We start from the raw sequence: 19276 nt of genomic DNA on the forward strand, positions 1-19276 counted from the left end.
TTAAAATATCCGAACAGTGGCAACAGTTTTGTGCAGGAAGTGCTGTTCTGCTGACGCGTTTCACTCCTTATCAGGGCGCTTCATCAAAGAGTCAACAATTTAAGTTTTAACAATGTCGTCATCATAACTGTCGACATTACGGTGTCTACATAATGAATGTCAACATTATCATTGTTGACCTATTGACTACATCCAGTATTAAACTCCTTTTATCTAGTTGTAGTAATAATAAGAATAATAATGGCCACCATAAGTGAGTCTCAATGAGTTGGAGAACCAATCTAAGGATACAAAATGCTGTATTTCTCATTGATCAGCATTCAATGTGAGTAGATAGCACAGTTGCGTTATGGTAGCACACCATCTACCATTGATGTTATAAGTGGTTGATTGGCATCCGGTCAGTAGGTCGACAGTAAGTATGTCACCATCACAATGTCAACATTAGAATGTCAGCATGGCTCAACCTGTCGACAGGCACCATGTCAGCATCCTCAGAATGTCAACATGTTCACAATGTGAAATGTCAACATCCTGAGGATACCGACTGTTATGGTTAGACACCGCCGGGAGGGTTAAGGTTAGGCTACGGGGGGGAGGTTAGGGTTAGGCTGCGGGGGTTGGGGGCCACTAGGGAGAGGGTTAGGACAGTAGGATTAGAGATAGTGGGGAAAATACTCTGCAGAGTACCACTGCTGAGACAGACCAACTCATTTGAGGAACAAAATGGTGTATATGGGGTATCAGTGATTGATGTTACTGTGTTATATATATTTGCACAAACCAATATGTCTGGACCTCCGCACAGCCTCCCTTGCTAATATGTAAATTTCCTTCATTTATTAGTTTTTAAATTACACACACATATTGATCAGCTATTTCATTAAGACCACCTGCATAATATTGTGTAGGTCCACCTTATGCCACCAAAACAGCTCTGATCCATTGAGGCATGGAAGTATATGTAATAAAGTGCGGGTTTACAAAAGTGGAGATGTTGCCCATAGCAACAAATAAGATTCTACTTACCATTTATCTAGTACCTTCTAGAAAATGATTGCTAGAATCTGATTGTTTGCTATGAGCAACATCACTTTTGTAATACCGCACTTTAGTAAATTTACCCCATAGACTCCGAAGGTATCCTGTGGTATATGGCACCAAGATGTTAGCAGCAGGTCTTTTAAGTCCTGTAAGTTGCGAGGTGGTGCCTCCATGGCATGGACTTGTTTTTCCAGCACATCCCACAGATGCTCAATTAGATTGAGATCTGGGAAATTTGGAGGCCAAGTCAACAACTTGAATTCTGTGTGTCATGTCTCTCAAACCAGTCCTAAACAAATTTTGTAGTGTGGCATGGTGCTGAAAGAGGCCACTGCCATCAGGAAATACTGTTGCCATGATGGGCAGTACTGTCACAAGCTGCTGCCCTGCGGACGCAGGGAGAAGTGAACGCTGGGCTGTTGTTCACTGAAACTCCTCCCCATCAAGTGTCTATCATTCCTGGCTGGTTCTCGATTGGCTCCTATGGCTGTTTCCTCCTGGTGCTAGTGCTGCTCCGATGCCGGTTATAGCGTTTCACGTGTTTCCAGGTCTGGCATTGTCTCCTGTATCCAGTTGAGTTCCCTGTGTCCAGTCAGCTTTACTGTTCCTGCCGTTTGTGTCATCTAGGTGGTACGGTCCACATTAATACTACCTGCCGCTTGTGTCATCTTGGCGGCACGGTCTGCATTCCTGCCCTCTGCCGTTTGTGTCATGCAGGCGGCACAGACCGCACTCAGTGTCCAGAGTGTGTCAACCCGGTAGCACAGGTCGCACCTCAGCGTCCTGTGTACACAATCTTGTGTACTGCCACTAGTGTCATCCCGGGGCATTCAGCGCATCTCAGCGTCATCTTTGCAAGTCTATCAGCCCACAAGGCTGCTACTCAGCCCAGAGGCTGCTTCTCGGCCCAAAGGCTGCATCAAGCCAAGGTTACTGTGAGGTTCTGGTTTTGTTGTGGGCCCGGGGTGGTAATAGGAGCAGACACTGAAGCAGCTTTAAAAATAAACGTGGAGTTTTTAATGAGTGGCTTAACAGACATGCATGTGGAAAAACAAAAGTCCAGGTATAGCACTATAGTGCATTTGGGAACTGTAGTGAGGCAATGGGAAAAAGTCCAAGTAGTGATAACGGAAGGCAGTCCAGTATTCCAGGTTTTGTGAGACTGAAATGAAAGTGCAGGCTGAAGAAAATAATGTCCAGAGGAATGCAAGTGGAGGCAAGGTGCAGGGTAGCAGCTGACACAGGTACTCAGGCAAGGGAGAGGTAATAGAGGAGGCAGGAGAATCCAGCGGGCTGGAACAGGCAGGGTGAAGCAGGCTAGGTAATGATCCCAACAGACAGGCGAACAAGCACAGGAACTCTCTCTCAGCTCTCGCTGAGAAACATGGTGCACTGGCAATGAAAGAAAGCTCTGCACTCCCTTAAATACCCAGTGCCGCACTGTGACAGGCTAGAGAGAGCATGTGACACACATAGGGCAACTACGTCACATGTCCGGAAGCAAGATGGCGGCGCCCATGCCAGAACGGAATGGAAACACCACCAGGCCTAACCAGACCAGAGTGACAATATGCCCGCACCGGACTACGCGCACCCAATGCACCCTGCCAGACACCAGCGCCACCACAAGACGCTCCTCTCCATAGCATCCTCACAGATAATACCTGCCGGCCGGCATGCCGAGAAACCCTGGTCGTGACAGTTACCAGCCCTTAAGGCTGCTACACAGCCCAAAGGCTGTATCAAGCCAAGGTTACCAGCCCTCAAGGTGCCCCTCCTGGGGTAGACGGACTCCCTCTTTACACACACCGCAGCTGGAGAAACAGGACACAATTCTGGGGTTCTCGTACAAGCTGGTCGGAGCCAGTCTTTATTGTGCCAGGTACAATATAATGGTAAAACAAACAAAATCCTAACCCATCAGGGTACTAACTAGACAGTAAGTTCCCTCACTATCAGAACAGTAAACAAAATCCCCGTCCACAGTACCGTCTGGTTTACAGCCAAGAGTGTCTCAGAGTAAGGTAACCTGCGGCCTGCTCTCCCAGTTAAGAGACACTCAGCTACAACTGAACACAGCTTAAATCAGCCAGTTCCAGGTGTAAGCCCTAATGAGCCTGCTACCAGGCTGAAAGGCCCAAAACCTGGAGTGGCCTGTGGATGGAGCCCTCCCTCTCCTCACATCCACACCACCAGGACCCAAACCGGCTTTTTCAAAAGCCGATACTCTGGTCTGTTTACAAAACAGACTTCTCCTGGGGTTTTTTAGAACACATAGGCCAAAAATCTAGGACAAACGTACCTGTCATTGACCACTTTATCAGTGCTTCTATCACAATGTATATACTGTATATATCAGCAGTTCCCAAACTGTGTGACTAGGCACCCTGGGGTGCCTCGGGACACTTGCAGGGGTGCCTCAGGTTGTTGGTCCAGCACCAAGTAAAATTCATTATGTTCAATGTAATGTACATATGTGGACAGGAAGTAGCGCAAACCTGTCCACCACCAAATAACTGAACCTGAGGATGACAGGTAAGCACAATTTACTTCACTTTACAATTTCACTACATTTTTTTTCTGAATTTCTCAAAAAAAATTTTTTGGCTTAGGGGTGCCGTGAAAACAATGCCAATACTCTAGGGTGACGTGATTTAAAAGAGTTTGGGAACCACTGGAAAATATATATATATATATATATATATATATATATATATATATACACACACACACTCTCCTTGGGTGGCACTCAATGCTCCTCGCCGCTGTATTGGCCTGGGTGCTCACACACACAATACCAATATGTTATCCAGGTGGCAAAACACAGTGCGTCACTCCAGGGCTTAATTCCAAAAGTTATTTACTTTAAGTACAGTTCAACGTTTCGAGGCTCGAATGGCCCTGTCGTCAGGAAAATACATGTATTTTCCTGACGACGGGGCCATTCGAGCCTTGAAACGTTGAACTGTCCTTTAAGTAAATAACTTTTGGAATTAACACCTACAGTGCCACCTTGTGTGACCATACACCTGGATAACATATATACTATATACTATATATATATACATACATACATACATACATACATACATACATATATACATATATATATATATTATCCAGTCTTAATGGCACAATGTGGTGGGTGCTGTACTTGTACTGTAGGTCCATGGACAATTGGGACAACACAGGTTTCCTGAACATGATTCCTAGGTCGATACTGTATCTTTTTAAAGATTACCAGAGTTGTAGCAGTTATAATAGCACAATGTAACCGTAAGACAGGACTGTATCCTGCATTATTTCTCTGCAAGGTACTAGCTGATGAAAGATGTGGCAGGTGATTGCAAACATCATCTTACCTAAACTATGTCCTTATTACAAAGGCAGCTCTAAGTAAATACAAAACCTCACTGCATTTCACACTCAGTAGAAGCTTTGCTCAAAAGGGTGACATAATCTGCTGAAGAACACAGGCTGGAAAATGCCAGTGCCCAATCAGATGGAATTGTGCAGTGACCAATTAGGGGGCAGCTTACATGTTAAGTTTAGGAGCTGGGTATTACTGGGTGATGATCAGCAGCAGCATCCCTGCCTTCAGCCCTGCTGCTGCTGCTGCTATGGAAGTAGTGCCAGCCCTGATCTGATTTACGGCTCTGCTGAAAAGGACTTTTCTAGCAGCATCAGCAACAAGTCCGGTAAGTCTGCTGTTTCCTCCTGCTGCGATTACAGGGCAATGATAAACTCTTCACTCTGATGATAAAGATGCACATCAACAACAGCAGCAGCAAATAGATCCACCTGTCATCTATGCATTAACCCCTGAAATCGTGGCATGCAGCAGAGGACAGCCATGACAGTTCTTTCTGAAAGCTGGATGATTTATGAAGCAAAAGAAAAACTATAAACGAGGATATTCTGTATTTATGAAAGGCTCATTTTAAGTTTTATTAATGTACAGTTTGCATTATATTGTGTGGAGTAATCTCTGCCATGTTGTAGTAGATCAGTTTATTATAAATTGTTATGAGGATATTCTGGTTGCATGGATACAATTCTCCATGAGAAAGTGTTCTCAGTGTGCAGCTATGTCTCAGCTGCATCATGCATTCCCTTATTATACCTTTAAGCCTGTACTTCTCAGAGTTCTGTTTAAGAAAAGATCAGGCAGAGTTGTACTAAACAACTAGAACTCTTTAGAAACCCTCTCACCCATGACAGTCCTCTGTCCTCTGCTTATCAGTCTAAATGTATTTGTTTTTTAGTTACCCCTCATACAGTTTACTGCAGCAGTGGGTGTGCCTGTATCTTGTGCAAGTTAGTTATGGACACCTATGGTTGGTGGCATCACCTTGGGGGGGGGGGGGGATGACATGAATTTTAAGCAAATGGTTGTTGTTGCTTTTTAATTAAGATCCTTTTAAACTTTTATATTTTTGGGGGTATGTCAGAGCACAGGTGGCCAAGCCATGACCCCTCTATCAGTAGGAATATATCACTATAAGTACAGGATATTCTGGTGACAACATATGGGCGCTATATATCAGTGATTTGCCTTGGAAACAAACTAATTTGGTTCCCGGGCACAGTAGATCCAGCGCTAAGTGAAAAGGGTCCAGATTCTGCTATTTGAAGTCATGAAGAAGTAGTTAATCAGGAGTTCTAGATTTACACAGTATTTTTCTATTCCCGTCTGTTACATATAGATAATCTTTAAATATGTTCAAAACTGTGAAATATAGGTTTAAATCAATGCTGTTTAAAAAGATGCATGTGTATAGTGATGTAGTTTCTGTTATTCAGAAATATGTCTGAACAACTTTACACTATATTTATACAACTTTCAGCGTTTTTGAAGAGTTCACAAAGAGGAAGGCATTGCTACAAAGATAACAGCAATATTGCCCTTTTAGGTATAATCAGAGCTGGCCCTAAGCAATTTGTTGCTCTAGGCAAGATTTTTGTTGGTGCCCCCTAGCAAATAATCCGACCACCAAACTTAGTGCTTGTACATGGACACCAAAAATAACACTTTGGTTTATTTTTATTGTTAAAGAAATACGTGCTACACGCACAAAATATAAAACTATCCAGGCATCCTCCTTTGTTACAGCCCATGGCACAGAGGTGAACGGCATAAAATGAGTCAGTCAGACCATTATACTGCTGCCTGTTGCAGACCCCTTCATTTCGGCAGACCCAGGTCGGTGCAATGTACCGACTGCACCGCCGCTAGTTCCGCCTCTGACCCAGCACCCCTCTCCCTGTCTCACAGCACAGCACCTATCACCCAGCAGTACAGATCACAGAGGCAGCCAACAACACCTATCACCCCTCTCCCACAGCAATCCTCATCCAGCACCCCTCACCCAGCACAGCTCCCCCTCATATAGTACCCCTCTGCCCTCTCCCAGCACAGCACCCTCACCCAGCAACACAGATCACAGCCACATCCAACACCTATCACCAAACACCCCTCACCCGGCCAGCACACAGCACCCCTCAGAGCAGTCATCTCAGCACCCCTCACTATATGCTGAGCTAACTTTAATAAAAACATTTTTATAACACAGTCACTTACTTTTTAAAACTGGCTGGCTGGCTGGCTGCCTGTGCGTCCGCCACTGCTGTTTTGCAGCTCCTGCTGAATTATCTCCACTGCGCTGGCAGGCTGCAGGGAGTCAGTGCAAGCTCAGCATGCTGGACTCTGCAAAGACCCATGGAAGGAGGAGCTGCTGCAGCTGGGCATGCGCAGCAGCCTTCCTCCAGAGACCAGCGGCCATTTTTGTTAATACCCAGTGCCCACTGCTCCCACTGTGCAGAGTCTGCTACTCTGCTCCAGCCTCCCTAGACCTGCCCACTGTTGCTGGCTGCCTGCTGCAGCTGCTGCAGTGGCTAACTAACCACTAACAGAGCCTCGCCGTTCAGGTGCCCCGCCACCGCAACCGTCGCCGGCTGCAGCGGTTCGCTGCAGCCGGGCCGGATCGGAGCTCAGCTGACAGCTCCGATTCAGCAGTAGCAAACAGTGGATGCTGCGCAGCAGCAGTATCAGCTGCCCCACCCGGCTGCAGGTGCCCCATGCCTCAATGCATGTCATAAACCTCTGCCGACCACTGGCCTTAGGTGGGCTTGGATGCCCCTAAGCATTCCAAATCCCCTAGGCATTTGCTTAGTTTGTCTATGCCTAGACAAGACGTGTTGACGAGTTCTCCTAATTTTATATTTCTAAGGTTTTATTAGTCCAATTACAGCTTAATAATTTAGAATATCCACTGCCATATGACCCACATAGAAATATATAAAGCTTTCTACCCTCATTAGGACAATACTTAACAGTAGAGATGTACAGTTTGGTTCGGCTGAAATCCCAAACCACCCACATTTCGGCAATCCGGACAGATCTCAGTCGCGGTTCTTATCTCCTGAGGAGATCCGGATAAATCTGATTCATGGTTCTGATCTTCCAGTGGTTCGTAATTCGATTTTTGAAATCCGAATTTCAAAACTTTTTATAATTAAAAAAAAACAAAAACATCCAGGTCATGTAGATGAATCCAGATTCAAAACCAAAATCACAACATGGGGGTCAGTGTACATCTTAAAAGTAATAACAATATTTGGACATAACCCACCTATATGTTGCTCCACCATCTTCTAAGTAACAGCCATGCAGTCCCTTCTATTGGACCTACATTGATGGAGACCTAAAAAACTCATAGGGCTGGATGTCAGAAAAATGAAACTGATTTGCAAGTAGGTGTAGGCAGTGCCAAGATCCAGTCATTGCGCTGTCAATGGTTAGCAATGGATTGCCATTGGTGGCAGAGGTCCGATGTTTCTCCGCCATTAATGGAGAAGGTTTTATAGTGACGCTTGTGATGTTTTTTTCTTACAATTCTGCTCCACAGCTGAGCTCTCTTCTCTCTCACCTTCTCGTTCGCGAATAATACGACCTTCATTAACCAGTCCCATTCAGTGTAATACCATACAGAGATGGTTAATCTATTTTCTAGCTCCAGTTCCAGAGTGCCATCAATTCAGTTAGGACTCCATAGTATTTAGTTCAGTATAGTCCTATAGCTACTCCCATTGTAGATCTGGAAACTGTGCATTGTCTCCATCAGAAAGTACCGATGGAGACCCATGGGAAATCCTTTGATGGACAACCCAACCTTTAATACTGTCCAAAAACCTTAAAAGTTTTGACATATCTTATTGTGTATTTTACAGATTGGCTGGGGTGATGCAACAGAAAACCTCTGAAGGAAGCAAGCCCTCATGGCAGGACTCATTGAGAAATGGTAATTTATGTAAGCCTTTTCGTTGCCCACAATGTGGAGAAAATGCACGTTTCAGGAGTCTCGCGTCTTTGAGGGCCCATCTTGACTACATGCACAGCTATGAGGAAAGATATTTTTTGGGAAAGTCCGGACTTTTTTGCTCACTGAAAGAGACAGATCTGGAGAACTTTATGGGACCACTTGATGAAGCACAGATGGAATCTATTGACAATGCCCTAAATAAAAAAAGTGAATCAACTTTTTGTGAGTTAAAAAATGAAAGCAAAAAGGACAGCAGTCCCATACAGATCTTATCAGAAAGGCCTTCTCCTCTTCTCAAAAGCCCTTTCTCCGATAATTCTACAAAAAATCACAAGTATGTTATTGGATATCCCATTACAAGTACTAAATTTGAACTAGAGCCACAAGATAAGTCTGTGCTTAACCAGCTAACTGGAAATGTTGACAAGACCATAGAAAAGAAAATCGATAAACTCAATAAAGAACTTTGTCATAAAACTTCTGAATTGTTGGAAGTGCGGGCGGCTTTTTTACAACTTTCCCAGAAGAAGCAGGAAGTGCAGCGCAGAGAAAGGGCCCTCAGTCGACAGGTGGATGTGGCCGTTGAGTTGATTGCAGTTCTTCGCCAGAGACTGACAGAGTCTGAGCAGGAACTTCAGAGGAAAGAGGAGTAAGTAACTGTCAGCTATAGGTAAACACAATAGGCATTAAGTACTTATTGTACTGTAATGTTCTTATTTAAATAGTGTTATTGTGTCTGCTTATTGGTTATGAGCTGTCTTCTATAAAAGTATACAGCACCACCACAAATGCAGACTAACGGGGACATTTAGCTTTGGCAATAATATAACTGTGCAGCATAAAAGCCAACTGCCTGCTTTTCTTACATCTTGCACCATTTGTTTTTCTTTATTGCAATCCACGGGGAAGATTTAATTAGTCGCCAGGTTCCGTCGGGACCTTGCAAGCTAATATAACTCTTCTTATCCAGGAAGAAAACCTCACTTGTTTTTTTTTTTTTTTTTAATCATATAATTTTATTGGGGTATCAATACCAGAGAAACAGAAATAAAAAACAGTGCAGTCCCCAAGGGGGATTAAGGAACAAAATAAACAGTAAATAATCATCATACAAATAGATAAATAACAGGTATAACGATATACTTATATTGAAATTTTACTTTTCTTTTTTTTCTTTGTAATTCATTAGCAAAGTAGCACAGAACAAAAAATAAAAAAATAATGATAATAATTGAGTAGAAAAATAAATACAAATTAAAAATTTGGAAATTATGTAGATGGGAAAATAAATAAATAAAAAAATAAAATAAATAAATAAATAAAAATCAGGGAGTGGAGAGGGAGAGAACGAGCTGGGGGGGATAAAATAAAAAATTTGAGAGGCAGAGAAAAAAACAAAACTATTAGTAAAGGAAGAGATACTGAGGAGCAGAGGGGCAAAAGAGAAAAAAAAAAAGAAAAGAGCAGAGGGCAGATAATTATGAGGAACCAGGAGGGGTCACATCCTGGGAGCCATACCAGGGAGACCAGATTGCGTTAAACTTGTCCACCGTGTTGTGTTTGGAGGTTCGTGATATATTCCATTTTGGCCACAAACCAGACGCGGTTGAGAAACTGTTGATGAGTAGGAGGGAGTGGTTGTTTCCAAGAACTAGCAATCTGATATTTGGTGGCACAGGAGATGTGTAGGGCCAACTTATTCTCATAGTTGGAAAGTTGACAGACCGGGGCACACAGGAGCAACGAAGCAGCAGTAAGAGGGGAAGCATAAGGAATCATTGACGATATAGTAGATTGGACCATGGACCAGTAAGGGACAATATATGGACAGGACCACCAAATATGGTAGAAAGAGCTGACTTGTCCACATTGTCTCCAACAAAGGTTAGAAGAATTAGGGTATATTTGGTGAAGACGCTCCAGGACAAGGTACCAGTGAGTGTACACCTTATAAGAGTTTTCCTTAGTGGAGACACTAATTGAGCATTTCGATATATTAAGGCGTTTAGCCTCCCAAGTGTCTTCTCCCAGAGAGGTACCCAAGTCTATCTCCCAACAACGCTCATGGGTCTCTAGGGGCGGGCTATCCTGGTCCAGTAAGTACAGTATTGGAAACGACCAATGCGCTAATTGGCAGCCTTCTATAATAGTATCCTAACGGTACACCACTCCTTCAACAAAACAATTTCTTCCAACAAACGGGTACTATATAACAGATGGCGCCAAACATAAAAATAAATAGGGAAAGTAATTCTTAATGATAGGACATGGAATGATACATATACTCATAAATCACTTCCAGACAGTCATGTAGAGTGAGATCTTCCTCCTTTAAAATTTCTGGAATGTATGCCTCAGATGAAATCACCGGAAAGACAAAAAATCATATAGAAATTCATAGTGTAGTATTTTTATACCCACAAGTTCTCATGAACCCCGATAATTGGGTTCCTTTATTTATGTGTCACTGAGTAAGAGCGTACCCCAACTCACAATCATAGATAATATGCAGGACATATAAAGGTATCTTTATCTCGTTTTCCACCCTCTAGAAGGTAAATATAAATGTACCCCACTTACAGGGCTCAATTTCTGTTGAATCCTATAATGGTTTCTCTACAAGTTCTGTCCCACCATTCTCTCCCCTTCACACCGAATTTGGGGAACCTCGGCCACAAAAGAGATAAGAGAAGGTCTTGGTACCTCTTAGTTTGTCCAAACAGTTCTATTGCAAATAACATGTAAAAAGGTCTTTTTTTGTAAAATAAATACAAATAATCCTTTATAGTGGAAGAAATACACCTGACCTGGATATAAGATGTAAAATGAAGTCCGGACTTCAGGTCGGCATAAGACTCGCCACCGTTGGGATTCCAAAAACAACACACAACTGGTCCTCCCCCACCAACGCGTTTCGATACACAGTATCTTCCTCAAGGTATGGAGAGGACCACTCCAATCCCACAATATATACCCAACCTAGATAATCTATGTTATCCCTAAAACCAGACATAGACCAACTGATCTGACCCTCTCCTATCAATTCCTATTAATATCTCCACTCAATGTAGTCCTTTCATGATGTTATATTCAACCTCCTTTAATGATCTTCCCGCTCCTTTATCTTTTTCTGGGCCGCGACCCGCGTTACCGGAAGTGACTCATACTTCGTCACCGGAAGTTGCGTAACTTCCGATCGCGTCATCGGAACCTCTGGTGCGTCTGGATGTTGCCGGGTTATATCCTTCTTTCATAGTTCCTTGCTTCCATTGAGTTCCTACACAACTCCGGCGGCCATTTTATTGTAGTCAAGATTTGTTCACAAAATAGCGGTGGCCATTTTCTTAAGGATATCATTAAGGATAGCGGTGGCCATTTTCTTTGAGGTATTTGCAACTTATGGATCATTACGATGATCTCTCTCTCCCACTTCATAAATAATCTATAAATAAACATAAGTAAGTGAAACCACACTATACAGATTCAATAAATAGAAAAAAGGGAAGTAAAAACAGGGAGATCTAAAACCAATATAAATGATAAAAAACATTTAAGTTCAAAATCAATATTAAGACCATGCGGGGCTAAAGTATTAAATTCAAAAATATATTTTATCTCTTCTTTTGCCAGTCTGCTAATAGTATCCTTACATCTAATGGACTCTCCTATTTTTCTAATGCCATAAAAGTTCTTAATATCTTGTATTGAGCAATTGTGTACACTTTTAAAATGGGCCGATAGGGAATGTGATTCCAACCCTTTTCTTATATTATTTAAATGTTCGCCTGTACGGATTTTGAGACATCTTGTTGTACGTCCAATGTAATATTTCCCACAATTACTCTCTACTGCATAAATTACATTTTTAGAATGACAAGTAATGAAATCTAACACCTTATGTGTCCTACCATTTATTATAACCTCATCAATCTTCCTTTTATTAGTATTTTTTGGAATGTATCTGCAGCCTATACACATACCACATTGGTGAAAGCCAGTGGATTTATTTTCTCCCTTCTTCATACTCATTGAAGAATGGAGACTTTTCACTAATTTGGTTCTTAAATTCCCGGCTCTCTTATAAATATGAATGGGTTTTAATGGTAGTACTTTACCCAATACGGGGTCTTTCCTCAAAATTGACCAATGGCGTTTAAAACTCTTTTCCACTTCCTTGTATTGAGAGTTATAGTTTGAAACGAAGGCCCACTGAAATTTCTCTTGCTCCTTCACTTTTAATTTTGGAATAAGCAGTTCCTCCCTATTAACCTCCAATGCTTTATTTAACTTTCCCTCACACTACTTTCCTCATACCCGCATGCTTAAAGGACTCTTCCATAGTGGTGGCTTGCTTTTTAAACACTTCCAAATCTGTGCAATTCCTGCGTAATCTTTTAAATTGTCCTCCCAGTATGGACTCCAGCCAATTCATATGATGACAACTGTTCCTCTGAATATAAGTTAATGAATCCATGGGTTTCTGATAGGATTTAGTTAAAAATTTTCCCTCCTCAACATATATAGTAATATCTAAAAAATTCATCTCTACAGTACTGATATTGAAAGTTAATAAAATATCTCTAGCATTATTATTAAGATATGTGCAAAATTCCTCTAAAACACTTCTCTCCCCTTTCCAAATAAAGAAAATGTCAATATATCTTGACCAGGACACCAGGTTATGCCATATGGTCTCCTCTTCCCAGAAGCCCAAAAAAATATTGGCATAGCTTGGGGCGAACCTGGTGCCCATTGGTGTACCGACTTGTTGCAAATAAAATTCATCCTTGAATAAAAAATAGTTATGGCCCAAAATAAAATCTATCCCAAAATAAAATCTATCCCTTTAACAACAAACTCTTGTAATTGACTCGTGAGATTGGACCTCTTTAAAAACTTTAAAACAGCTTCCTTAGGGATAACATAGCTTATCTAGGTTGGGGTATATATTGTGGGATTGGAGTGGTCCTCTCCATACCTTGAGGAAGATACTGTGTATCGAAACGTGTTGTTGGGGGAGTACCAGTTGTGTGTTTTTTTTGGAATCCCAACGGTGGCAATCTTATGCCGACCTGAAGTCCGGACTTCATTTTACATCTTATATCCAGGTCAGGTGTATTTCTTCCACTATAAAGGATTCTTTGTATTTATTTTACAAAAAAAGACCTTTTTACATGTTATTTGCAATAAAACTGTTTGGACAAACTAAGAGGTACCAAGACCTTCTCTTGTCTCTTTTGTGGCCGAGGTTCCCCAAATTCGATGTGAAGGGGAGAGAATGGTGGGACAGAACTTGTAGAGAAACCATTATAGGATTCAACAGAAATTGAGCCCTGTAAGTGGGGTACGTTTATATTTACCTTCTAGAGGGTGGAAAACGAGATAAAGATACCTTTTATATGTCCTGCATATTATCTATGATTGTGAGTTGGGGTACGCTCTTACTCAGTGACACATAAATAAAGGAACCCAATTATCGGGGTTCATGAGAACTTGTGGTTATAAAAATACTACACTATGAATTTCTATATGATTTTTTGTCTTTCCGGTGATTTCATCTGAGGCATACATTCCAGAAATTTTAAAGGAGGAAGAGCTCACTCTACATGACTGTCTGGAAGTGATTTATGAGTATATGTATCATTCCATGTCCTATCATTAAGAATAACTTTCCCTATTTATTTTTATGTTTGGCGCCATCTGTTATGTAGTACCCGTTTGTTGGAAGAAATTATCCTGGTCCAGTATAGAATGGTAGATCTGAGAAATTAAGCCCTTTTCCGCGGGTCTATAAATACAAAGGCGTTCCATAGCCGTGGGGTTTCGTAATGTGTCAAGAGAAGAAAGGGACGAATGGACAAAGTGGCGAATCTGGAGATACTGGTAGAAACAGGACTGCGGTAAAGAATTTAGCTCCCGTAACTCTGTAAAAGAATGGGGAGCAAAATTGCCCAAGATGTGATGAAAGCGGGTGATGCCAACTGCCGACCATGTAGAGATCATATGGGGCGAGTGGCCAGGAAGAAAAGAAGGGTGAAACCAAACAGGTGTCTGAGGCGAGGGGTGAGAAGACAGAGAGAACTTAGTATCTAGATAGTCCCATACAGATAAAGTAAGATTAACCGATGGGACCAACGAGATAGAGAGAGGTCTGAGTTTTCTGGGGAGCCACGGTAGGTTTGAGACCAATGGGGTTTTGGTGAGTGCAGATTCAAGATCAACCCATCGTTTGGTTCCCTTGGGAGAGTGCCAGGTGACTAGTTGACTAAGTCTAGAGGCTTGGTAGTATTTGGATAACGAGAGCAGACCTAGGCCGCCAGCTGAAGTGGTCTTGAAAAGGACTGCTCTACGTATACGAGGTCTTCTGTGATTCCAGATAAATTTACCATAACTTGCCTGTAAAGAAGATAGAACGCGGGGAGGGACTGCCACAGGAAGGGTTTGGAAAAGGTAGAGGAGTTTGGGAAGGACATTCATTTTAATCATGGCTGTATGGCCTATCCAAGAGATAAATAGAGAGCGCCAATGAGAGAGGTCTTGTTCTATGGCCCTAAACAGAGGGAGATAGTTTGCCTTGTGATAAGATTTTGTCAGGTTGACACCTAGATATTTAATGGATTCCAAACGCCAGTTAAAATTAAAATTGAGACGGAGGAGCTCTAGATCGACCTCGGGATATGGAGGGGCAAAGCTTCTGATATGTTGTTGTTGATTTTATAACCGGAAAATTGTTCATAAAGGGAGATTTCTTGTAACAGATTTGGGAGGGAAATCAAGGGGTTGGTAAGAGTAAGGAGGACATCTTCGGCAAATAGAGAAATTTTATACGAGGAGTCACCTACTTGAATGCCAGAAATATCTGGATTCCCTCGGATCTTACAGGCCAGGGGTTCAATAATTAGAGCGAAGATCAGCGGGGAGAGAGGACACCCCTGCCTAGTGCCATTTGAGATGGGGAAGGAGTCAGAAAGAAGACCCCCTGCAAGAACCGAGGTGGATGGGTTATGATAAAGGGCCCTAATGGCCTGGAGAAATCTACCATGAAAACCGAAGCCAAGGAGAGTATTAACCATAAAGGGCCAAGAGACCCTATCAAAGGCCTTTTCGGCATCAAGAGCAAGAAGGAGAGAGGGAAGATTAATAGAGTTTACTTGGTGTATAAGGTCCACTGTACGCCTAGTGTTATCAAGGGCTTGTTGGGAGGGGACGAAACCTACCTGGTCCGGATGAATAAGAGAAGAGAGGATGGGGTTTAGTCTATTTGCCAAAATTTTTGCAAAAAGTTTGAGGTCCGTATTTAAAAGGGAAATTGGTCGATAGTTAGTTACCAAATGGGGGTCCTTACCCGGTTTCGGGATAACTGTTATTTTAGCCCTGGTGGTATCGGTGGGAAAAAAGTTACCTTCAAAAATTTGATTAAAAGAGTTTGTGAGATGGGGGATTAGAGAGCTCTGAAATGTTTTATAGTAAGAAAAGGGGAGACCGTCCGGACCAGGTGCCTTCGAAGGTTTCTGATGTTTAAGCGTACAGGAAATCTCTTCCTCAGTTATGGGGAGATTAAGTGATTCAGAGGTGGAAGCATCGATGTGGGGTAGATCACAAGAAGTCAAATAGTCAGTAATGGAGATGGGGAGAGGGGGTGGAGACGGATCGTGATCTGTAAGGTTATAAAGATAAGAATAATAATCTTTAAAGATAGAATTGATTTTGGAGGGGCTGTATTGAAGAGATCCAGAATGGTCCTTAAGCGCAGGAATCGCCGTAGCAACCTTACAAGCCTTTAAACGATTGGCAAGAAGAGTGTCCGCCTTATTGCTCTTTTCATAGAATCGCTGATTCAGCCATGTAAGAGATTTTTACATTTTTTCAGAGAGAATCGAGTTAAGGGCAGATTTTGCAGTAGTGAGTTGTTTATAGAGAGCGTCAGTGGGCGTGCGCTTATGGAGAGACTCCAAATGGTGAACTTGATCTGTGAGAGATCAGAGAAGATGCTTGTGTTCTTTATTTCTGTGAGAAGCAAAGCTGATGATGTGCCCACGAAGGACGGATTTATGAGCCTCCCACTCCATGGGAGAACATCCAGTGCCGGAAACATTAAGAGCAAAGTAGTCCTTTAAAACGCATGTAATTTTTGTTTGGAAATGAAGGGTCTCATTTAACCGCAAATGATGACCGGGGTGTCTAAGAGATTGAGGGAGGAAGTAACGATAGAGTGATCAGACCAGGAATTAGGAATGATACTCGCATCTATAAGGTGTTTGGAAATGGGGAGACTACATAAAATAAAATCGATTCTGGAGTAAGTACGATGGGGGATGGAATAGAATGTGTAATCCTTAAAAGAGGGATTGAGGGAGTGCTACGTGTCAAATAGACCAGCCGTTTTCATATATTTATTGAGAGTTTTAGATATAGGACAAGTAGAAGGGCGGGTCCGAGAAAGAGATTTATCCAGGGTCATATCCAGAACAGAGTTAAAGTCGCCACCAAGAAGCAAGTGGCCAGAACGACGTTTGTGCAGTATTTTAAAAAATGAATTAAAGAAACGACATTGGTCTACATTAGGGGCATATACCGTGGCGATAGTCACCTCAGTGTGTCCAAGACTGCCAGTGAGAATAATGTATCGACCATCCGCATCAGTGTATACAGATTCTTGGGAAAAAGGTAAATAATTTTTAATGAGAATGGTCACACCATTATGTTTAGACGTATTGGAGGAGTAAAACACGGTGGAGAAGTGTCTGGAGATAAGAGAAGGGTGGCTTGGTGAGCGGAAGTGGGTTTCCTGCAAAAGGACAATGTCGGCTTTTATTGATCGAATAGTGCGAAACAGGTATTAAGGCCGCGGACATACATTGAGGCTATAGTGAGAAGCATATCGGGTTAGTTTTGGGTCGGCTGGGAAGTTGCAGTGGAATGGAGATAAGGGTCCCAGCTCGCAAGGGAAAATGGAGAGAAAAAAGAGTGAGGGAAAAAATAAGGGTGAAGAAAGAAAAAGGAGAAAAAAAAGAAAAACCAACAACAACAAGAGGGACTGAGTACGTAAACCCTACCTACAAAAAAGGAGGAGAATGTACTCAAAAGGTTGGACTTAGAAATCCAGAGAGGAGCAGGCTAAAAAGCCAAATAACCCTCTAATAAAGTAAAACACAGAAAAAATAAAAAATAATGTTGACAGTGTCACAATTAAAGAAAGATATAAATCTCCTAAAAGAGAGAAGAAGAAAAGAACAGAAAATAATTTGTATGGGATCAGAAGCATCCCCCGGGTGCAGAAAGGAGCGAGAAGGGGAAAGAAGTAACAGATTGTAATTACCAATCACAAAAAGAGCATAACTTCGAGAGACATACAAAAAACAAAAGCAAAAAAATAAAAAAAGAAGAGGAAACATATATAGGGTGAAATTATAGACTGCAATTGTAGAAAGGAGAAAAAGGCAGAGAAACGCTACAATATCTCCATGCTCTAAACATCATAAAAGACAAGACATAAAAATAATAAACAGCTAGTAGCATAACAGATCTGTATTAGCTAGTACCTAAACTGAAAGAACAGCTAAAGATAAGATATATATAGAGAATGGATACATAACATAATACAGAGTTGTCCCAATAATAGCAACAAGTGGTAACCATAAAGATTACTATAATTACAAAGAGAAAAAAAACAGAAAATCACTGCTATATCTCAATACTCTAGACCAGTGGCTCCCAAACTCGGCCCCCAGGACCCCACACAGCCAACGCCCCCCAGGTCACCCAGCAGGAGCACAGGTGTAGTCATTACTCACTGACACATTTTAAAAGATCCACAGGTGGAGCTAATTTCTCACCCGTGATTCCGTGAGGAGACCCGGAAAACATGCACCGCTGGGGGTCCCGAGGACCGAGCCCGAGAACCCGTGCCCCAGACTTTGTAAAAAAAATGAAGTAAATAAAAATAAACAGTAAATAGCATAACAGATCAGTATTAGTTAGTAGCTAAACGAAGAGAACAGCTAAAGATATATGTAAAAAAATAGATAAAGAACATAATACAGAGTTTTCCAGATATTAGTAACATATGATAACCATATTTAGGAAGTAAATAAACAATCTACATCTCAACTATATTACTTAGAAGAGAGACGAACAAAAAATTGAGGAGGAAGGGGGTTGGGTAAATACAGAGCGGAAACCAGTAATCAGATCATGGTTGTAAGTTAGTAAAAAATCAAGACTTAAGTGTGGAGAATAGTAGAACAAGGGACAATCGTTGGTGGGTAAGGCACTCACGAAACGTCGGGGATCCCTTCCGGGGAAGGGCCCGATTCCTCTAGGTAGTGAAGCAAGTCCGTACATTCACGAAGATCTCGGATGATAACAGTTTTGCCGTTCAGGTCTACAATAAGCTTAAAGGGGAACCCCCAGCGATATCTGATTCTTCTATCACAAAGAGCCTTGGTTAAGTCTCGAAAGTCTCTTCTCTTGGCAATCGTCAGGGATGAAAGATCCTGGTAGAATTGGAGCTTGGCTGATTCGAATAGGATGTGTGGTTTACCCCTTGTAGGGTTGAGAACAAGTTCTTTGTCCTTATAACTAAGGAACCTCTTAATGACGTCACGAGGAGGGTCGTTATCCCTGGGTTTCAGCCAAAGAGTGCGGTGAGCCCTTTCAAGTGGTAGAGAGCGTGTGCCAAGGTCGGGGAGTAGGAAAGAGAAAAGTCTATACAGATATGATTCCAGAACATCAGGAGAAACTGATTCTGGGATGTTACGAATGCGGATATTATTCCTACGTTCCCGGTTTTCCAAATCTTCATTTTTAGAGCGAAGGTCAGAAAGTTCATTAACGATATGATCCAGGTCTCTGATGGTCTCATTTAAGGCTTTCTGGAAGCTGTCCTGGCGAGACTCAAGTTTAGTGGT

The 19276-nt window shown here is 42.1% G+C and overlaps 1 protein-coding gene across 2 annotated transcripts in view; it reads left to right on the forward strand.

The window, feature by feature from the left end:
- ZNF365 (zinc finger protein 365) overlaps positions 1-19276 on the forward strand; it is a 77952-nt gene that overhangs the window by 24034 nt on the left and 34642 nt on the right. For both annotated transcript variants that reach the window (XM_088450482.1, XM_088450483.1), the window contains one exon: positions 8275-9015. In XM_088450482.1, coding sequence (XP_088306608.1) covers positions 8275-9015 — 741 coding nt within the window. The remainder of the gene's footprint in view (positions 1-8274; positions 9016-19276) is intronic.

The sequence above is a fragment of the Taudactylus pleione genome, unplaced genomic scaffold (assembly GCF_031769625.1).
Source record: "Taudactylus pleione unplaced genomic scaffold, aTauple2 ptg000518l, whole genome shotgun sequence".
In the NCBI taxonomy this organism is placed as follows: Eukaryota; Metazoa; Chordata; class Amphibia; order Anura; family Myobatrachidae; genus Taudactylus; species Taudactylus pleione.